Source organism: Terrapene carolina, unplaced genomic scaffold (genome assembly GCF_002925995.2).
Source record: "Terrapene carolina triunguis isolate 2854851 unplaced genomic scaffold, T_m_triunguis-2.0 Scaffold408, whole genome shotgun sequence".
Classification (NCBI taxonomy): Eukaryota; Metazoa; Chordata; order Testudines; family Emydidae; genus Terrapene; species Terrapene triunguis.
The window spans coordinates 386,741-394,198 of NW_020664759.1; the positions used below are offsets into that span (position 1 = coordinate 386,741).

Sequence of the window (7,458 nt, forward strand, 5' to 3'; positions counted from 1 at the left end):
GATTCCCCCTCCCCCGCACAGGGCAGGGCTGGGGCTGTCACAGGGATCCCACCCCCCCAGGGCTGGGGCAGTTACAGGGACCCCCCTCTTACCTGCCCAGGGCAGGGCTAGGGCAGTTACAGGAAACACAACACACACACACCCCCCCCCCGTCCCCGCGCAGAACAGAGCCTGGGCTGTTGTAAGGACCCGTGAAGGCCGTGGCCTGGGCACTCAGGTGTTTATTAATTTGCACACACAGAGCAGACACTTTATCAGGCTGCTGGGGAAAGACCTCAGAAGCTTGGAGGGGTCGGGCCTGGCCCCGGTCCAGCACAGCGCTGGGTGCCTCAGGGCTTCAGTGAAGCTGCTGCCTGCCCTGACGGGAGGGGCTCTCCCCGGGCGCAGGTCAATGGGTCCCAGTGCTGTCAGCACCCGGGGCAGGTCGGTGTGACAGCGGCACTCGGGGGTGAGGGGTGGGGGGGGAGAGGAGTTCACTCCCCGAGCGATGGAGTTAGGCTGACTTCATTGCCTGGCCCAGCCCAGGAAGAGAAGAGGCGGCACTCATCCGCCCCAGGGAGAGCAGGGCCAAGAACCCAGCCTCCAGGCCAGGATCTCCTTGCTCCCAGCTCAGGTGGGGATGGCAGCCGGCCTCCTCCTTGGTCTAAGGTCCTGGAGCTGCAGCATCGCCCTGCCTCCATGGGACCCTGGCCTCTCCCGGGGGAAGCCAGCCACGTGCAGGAGCCCAGCTTGGGCGTGCAGGGCACCTGCTGCCCCTCTGCTGGGGTTGTCCCAGGCAGGGGAGCTGCTGCGGGGCTGACTCTACCAGAGGGACTGCAGGTCCCACGCGGGATGGACATGCCCCAGGGCAGTCACAGGCTGGAGGGCTGTCGCTCCCAGCTGGGGCCAGGGGGACTGGACATGTGTCAGCTGGAGATGGGGTCCTCCATGTAGTGGGGGGAGATCCCAGAGGGAATGGGCGTGGGCTTCCCAGGAGCCTGGGACGGGTAGTCACTGGAAGGGCGACCTTCTCCCTTTCCTGGGCTGGGCACAAGGCCCCACACTGGGGAGGAAGCAGCCAGGCCGCCCCTGACAGAGAGCACTGGGGTTCCTGTGCATGCCCAGGCGACCAGGAGCCTGGCTCCCGACCCAGAGAGACGCAGCTCAGGAAGGAGAGGCCAGCTAGTGCTGGGCCTAGAGCGTTGTCTCTCACACAGGCAGGGCCGCACAGCCGGCGCAGGGCCTGGTGCAGGGCTCAGAGTGGGCCTGTGCCCTGCCACTCAGCGGCTACCGTCCCAAGCGGGCGGTGTGACTGGCGCCCCAGGCTCCCACCTAGGTCCTGCCCCAGCTCAGATAGTGATGGAGTTTGTGCTGGAGAACTGGGACACGTAGGAGGCCAGGACGGGATTGGTCGGCAGGACTTTGATGGGCAGGTCCCAGCTGAAGGTATCCACTTCGATTTGCTCCACCCCAGTCCAGGTGATGGTTTCCGACGGGTTCTCAGGGACCGTGTGGGCCTCCCCCGACTCTCGGGAGGTCACGAACTCAAAGTGCAGCCTCCACTTCAGAGACACTGCGGGTGAAAGGAGGGTCAGAGGCTGCGAGCGCAACGGCACCTGGATGGCAGGGGGTCCCCGCTCAGCAGTCACGTTAGCACTGGTCAGCTTGGCGAAGGGGTCCCCCTTTCTAGGACCCCCTGGCACAGCTGCCTCCTCTCTGGCGCCCGGCTCTGATGGGGCTGTGCCAGCACAGGGCAGAGCAGGAGTCTGGGCAGGAGCCTTCGGGATGGCAGTGGGGCGATGCCCACCCCCCAGTGAGTGCCAGCAGCTCCCTCCCCGGGCACTCACCAATGTTGGTGGTGAAGCCGGGTGTGGAGCTCAGTGGGACGGGGAGGCTGAAGCTGCTCCTGGCCGTATGCAGACAGGATTCCTGGTGGCGGGCGTGTGTGCTGTAGGAGACGGGCTGCCCGTGCCGCCGCTGGAACTCCTCCTGGATACTCTCCTCTGTCTGCAGGCTCACCGAGTACTGGGGAGCAGGGCACACACGTGAGGGAGGGCAGAGCCCTGGCTTTCTGACACCGCTGCGCAATCCCAGCTGAGAGCTGTGCCGAAGGCTCAGGGGGGGCCTAGCTCTGAATAACTCGCAGCTCCCCCCCAGCCCAAGGCAGGACCCTGGACTGCCCAGAAGCACCCAAAGCAGCTCAGTGTCTGTGCCACTGCTGCTAGCCCAGCTGCCCACATCCACCCCTGGCTGGACAATGGGACGGGCTGCCTGGCCGGGAAGCAAGAGCCGCACTCACCTGCAGACAGGGGATGTCCCCTTCCGAGAAGTTAAAGGTCCCCAGGATGTCTTCTCCAATCTTATAGACAGTCTTAAAGATCCCGAACTTGCCCACCTTGCCCCGGGTGTTGCTGATGTTATACACGTCTGCGGAGACGGAGACAGGCAGATGAGCCAGGGCTGCAGCAACTCCCCGCCTGGAACGAAGCCACAGCCCAAGAGTGCGGCTGTGCCCCTGCAGGACAGGACTCCCCCCGAGGACAGCTCCCGGGGAGCATCGGGGACCCCTCAGCACACGCACTGCGCATGCTGGTTACAACAGGGCCCTGGCTGGCTATGGACAGAGATGCTTTGCTCTGTTAGGGCCTTTACGTAGGCAGGGCAGCGTGGGGCAGCTGTCAGAACGCGGTGAGGCTGCTGCATTGGCTGGTAAGAAGGATCTGCAGAGCCGCTGCTGAGGAATCCAGGGAGCTGGGAATGGCAGACGAATGAGCCGCAGTGCGCACGCCGGCTGGGGACAGAGCAGAGATCGCACAGACCAGGCGCGTGCCGGAAGGGGCAGGGAGGCACGGTAAGATCAAGTGGGGAACAACCTACGCAGGCTGCGCCGGGAGGTGGCTGCCATCAGCAGCTCCGTGGCCAGGTCCGCCAGCCGGGAGTCTTTCTTCACTCCCTCCTCCTCCTCCAGAAAGGGGTTCGAGGGGGCGACCACTTCGTCCTGGGGGAACTGATAATCTTTGAGCCCTGGGGAGACAGTGCAGAAAGGGTCACAGCCTGGCCATGGGCTGGGCGCGCCCTGCCGGGAGAGGGCCACAGCGGGCCTTACCGTGCAGCACCAGCACCCGGAAGGGCACCCGCAGCAGCTTGATGGGCGAGTTCACCCGCTGGCAGCCGATGGTCAGCTTGTACACGTACTTCACCGACTGCCCCCGGAAGGAGGGCGGCCCATCCACAGGCAGCGTCTCACAGTACGAGTCTGAAACGAGAGGGGCAGGGCTCACCGTCCGTGGGTCTTACCATGGAAAGAGTTGAGCAATCTTAACTGAGAGTGCCCCTGCCAGCTTTGCCTATACTCCCTGCAACACTTCCCTGTAGTCTCCCCTCACAGAATGCCTGAGCCTCACAAGCACGAGGGACTTATCCTTACAGCGCCCCCACCTGGGAGACAGGGATGTACGATCACCCCCGTTTCACAGACAGGGAACCGAGGCGTAGTGGGGTTAGGTGAATTGGTGGTAATGGGGGACTAACTACCCAGACATCTGGGGGGAAAGTAACCCAGCAAACCCCAACATTCCCAGGAAGCTCTTGGAATGCACTGGGGACAACGTTTTGTTTCAGAAAGTAGAGGGAGTAACCAGGGGGACAGCCATTTTAGACTTCATTCTGACCACAGGGAGGAACTGGCATCTGGGAGAAAGGGACTAGGACATGATGATTTCATGATTCTAAGGAAAGAAAGGAGTGAGAGCAGCAGAATAAGGTCAATGAATTTCACAAAAGCCGACCTTAACAGACCCAGAGAACTGGTAGGTCAGGTCCATGGGAAGAAAATCCAAGGGACAAAGGAGTTCAGGACAGCTGGCAGTTCCTCAAGGAGACAACAGTAAATGTACAACTGCAAACTAGCCCAATGCGAAGGAAACGTAGAAGAATAGTAAGAGGCCAATATGGCTCCATCGTCAGTTCTTTAACGACCTGAAAATCAAAAAGGAATCCTGCAGGAAGTGGGAACGTGGCTGAATTGCTAAGGAGGGGTATAAAAGAACAGCACAAGCTTACAGGGACGAAATCAGGAAGGCTGAGGAAGAAAATGAGTTACACCTAGCAAGGGAGATAAATGCACGGTGAAACACCCCATCAGGGAAGAGAACACAGTCCTTACAGGATTTCGACTCTCCGGGATCCAGGCGCAAGTCACAAAAGAGAATCTTTGGGGGTGTGGACAGGATGCACTGACCCCGCTCTCCTGAAAGGTAAAGAACAACAACTGCTGCACAGGACCAGAGCACCAGGCAAAACCAGCCCAGTGTCCCCTCTTCCCTGCTACGTCCCTCCCAGACAGCGCGCAGTGCAGGAGGCATCCTTGCCCAGGGAGGTGACTGCTAGAGCATCTGATGTGCCCTGGAGCCGCAGGCCTGACAGCTCCGAGAGTTTAATCCTAGCTGGGGTCACTGCTTTTCTGAGTCTCACTGTTTGGGGCCGAAGGCTCCTGCAGCAGAAGCTCTGTGGGGTGATGATACAAGGTGGGAAATAGGGATTCTCTGCCCTGGCTCTCGGCATGCTACGGAGCAGCCCCCCGAGCTCTCTCAGTACCAGTCATTATTTTATCTCTCCTCAGTCTCTTACTCCGAGTCCCTTCCCCACACACCGAGGCCTGGCATAACAGAGGCCAGGCCAGCACTCACCTCGGTTGGGGACAAACACTGTCTCGTTCTCGGCCTGCACGTCATGCTTGCTGTCATCCGAGGGAGGCAATGCCACCCGGTTCTCGCTGGAGTGAAACTGGCAGTGAATCTGGGCGCTGGCCCACGCCAGCATCTCACTGGGTGCAGAGGAGAGAGACAAGCAGTGAGACATGGGGGGACAGAGCCCAGCAGGCACCAAGTCAGGCAACACACCCAGAGGGGAGGACACAAGGGGAATCATTCTGCTCCTCATGACATCACATGCCCTGGAACCCCACTCGCTGCACTGCTCCAGCTGCGGGGGCTGAACCCAGGCACAGGAAAGCACCTAACGTATAAAACCCGAATGGTTTGGGAGATGCCGCTCCCTATGCCATAGGATTCTGCCACAGGTCTGCCCAGCAGACCCCCAAACTACAGCCCCCTTAGTCCAGGCGCTGCTACCGGGGGAATTCTTTATTAGACTTTGTTCTAACAGATAAAGAGCAACTGATCACAGAACTAAAAGTTAATGGTAGCTTAGGTACAAGTCATCAAGACTTGATTACATTTATAATGTGCAAGCAGAATAAAGTCCAGACCCATAATATATACACTTGGTCTTTTAACAGGGCCAATTTCACAAAGCTGAAAACAATTATAAGCTAAATCAGCTATTGCGAAGAATTGAATCAGAAAAATTTGAGTGATAATTGGGGATCTTTTAAGGACACCTTCCCACAACTGAGGAAGAAGACCACGCTGGTTAAAAAACTGACCTGGTTTAGAGAGGAAGTTAAAGACAGCTATAAAAAATTAAATAGTAATATATTACAAATGGAAGAAAGGGAAAGTTGATAGTAATGAATATAAATAATCAGAAAGTAGGAATTGTAGAAAATTGACAAGGGAAGCAAAGGGACACAAGGACACGCATCTGGGACGGAGGTCAAGATACCGACCACCCGGCAGTAATGACCACCCTGAACCTACAAGGAGTTTGGAGCACATGGTCATTTCTTGTTCTCAAAACACTCCCTTCTGCAGTGACCTGACAGGCTGCTGAGGTGGATCCGCCACCCGGGCCCGCTTTTCTGGAGAGTGGCTGGCCGGGGCATTAGCACAACCACTACGCTCAGTGCTTTGAGTAGCCTTACACAAGAACGGCCAGACTGGGTCAGACCAAATGTCCATCTAGCCCAGTATCCTGTCTGCCAACAGTGGCCACTGCCAGGTGCCCCAGAGGGAATGAACAGAACAGGTAATCATCAAGTGATCCATCCCCTGTCAGCCACTCCCAGCTTCTGGCAAACAGAGACCTAGAGATCCTTAAGAAACAAAGCCCGAGAGCGGTCTTTGCTTTGGTTAAATATCCTCCATTGCTTTTGCACAACTGACCCTGGGGGAGAGTCTAAGTTCTGACACACAGCTTTGGCATGGACGATACAGCTGTTGCCTCAGCAGGCTGCTAGCCAGTATCTCCGGAGTGTCTAACATTCTCTCCCACTTGCAATGGGGGTAACTGCCTTGCTTTGACATTTTTATCATAGTATTTCTTTTGTTTTAGTTGCTTGGCCCATAGCTCTTCGTAAGTACAGCAGAACCTCAGTGTTACAAATCCCAGTTATGAACTGGTCAGTCAACCACACACCTCATTTGGAACCAGAAGTACAATCAGACAGCAGCAGAGACGAAAGAAAGAAAGAAAGAAAGAAAGAAAGAAAGAAAGAAAGAAATCCAGCACAGTACTGTGTTAAATATAAACTACTAAAAAATAAAGGGAAAGTTTAAAAAAAGATTTGACAACTAAGGAAACTGTTTCTGTGTTTGTTTCCTTTATATTCAGATGGTTAAAAGCAGCATTTTCCTTCTGCACAGTAAAGTTTCGAAGCTGTATTAAGTCAATGTTCAGCTGTAAACTTTTGAAAGAACCAGAACGTTTTGTCCCGAGTTACGAACATTTCAGAGTTATGAACAACCTCCATTCCCAAGAAGTCATAACGCTGAGGCTCTACTGGGCTTGAGGGTGGCCGTCTTTGGCTCAAGACGCTTAGGAGATGAGGGAATTAAGGTTTCTATCCTTCCGTCCACAAGTCTCTAACTGGTGTGCTGGTGATGCTAACGAGCACTGCGAATGCTGTAACAGTCTGCTAGGTATATATACGGCTCCCTTGACTCAGAGCTTTTTACCTCTTCATCAAGGTCCTTGCCATCTGCACTAGCTTTTCTGCTGACCCAGCTGACTGTGTACAGCATACTTGAATCGCTCTATCAAGCAGAACAGCCACAATGAGCCATTTGTGAATTGTGAGTTGTGACCAAGTGGGAATATTCTGTAACGTTGTAATGAGTCCTAGTTGTGCCTCAGCTTCATTGTGCTGCATTGTTACCCTGTGGGTTGGAAGGGACTGTTTGCTCTCAGAGCAGGCGGGGACACACAGGTGCGGGTATCACCAAGCTGTCTGGGCCCAGTCCCCACATCAGTGGAGCATTTGAAAAGATAACGGCAAATCCAATCGCTGGGACATTGACACCGAGCAACCAAAGCCCCAGGGGGATCAGGATTTCGCACCTCTCAGCAGGGAGGCTGAGCACCATTCCCCAGCGGGAGAACAAGGGACTGGGGAGGAATGAGGTGGGGGATCAGAGCTGGCAGCTGGGAGGAGCCGGGACTCTCACCTGGAGTCTGACAAAGGAGATCAAAGAAAATGGGTTCCCTACAGCTTAGCTGGTCTCTGGGCTGGCCAGACTGGAGAATGCTCTAAGCCAGGGGTAGGCAACCTATGGCACGTGTGCCGAAGGCGGCACACGA

General features: G+C 56.2%; 1 protein-coding gene across 1 annotated transcript; it reads right to left on the reverse strand.

The window, feature by feature from the left end:
• Positions 1-204: 204 nt before the first annotated feature.
• Positions 205-4,854, reverse strand: RGP1 (RGP1 homolog, RAB6A GEF complex partner 1). The gene is made up of 7 exons (XM_029912988.1): positions 4,668-4,854; positions 4,145-4,228; positions 3,086-3,235; positions 2,857-3,003; positions 2,279-2,406; positions 1,827-2,004; positions 205-1,552 (listed from the first exon to the last, which is right to left on the reverse strand). Exons 1-7 carry the CDS (start codon positions 4,837-4,839, stop codon positions 1,329-1,331), a joined length of 1,083 nt encoding a protein of 360 aa, XP_029768848.1. The 5' UTR covers positions 4,840-4,854; the 3' UTR covers positions 205-1,328.
• Positions 4,855-7,458: the final 2,604 nt, after the last annotated feature.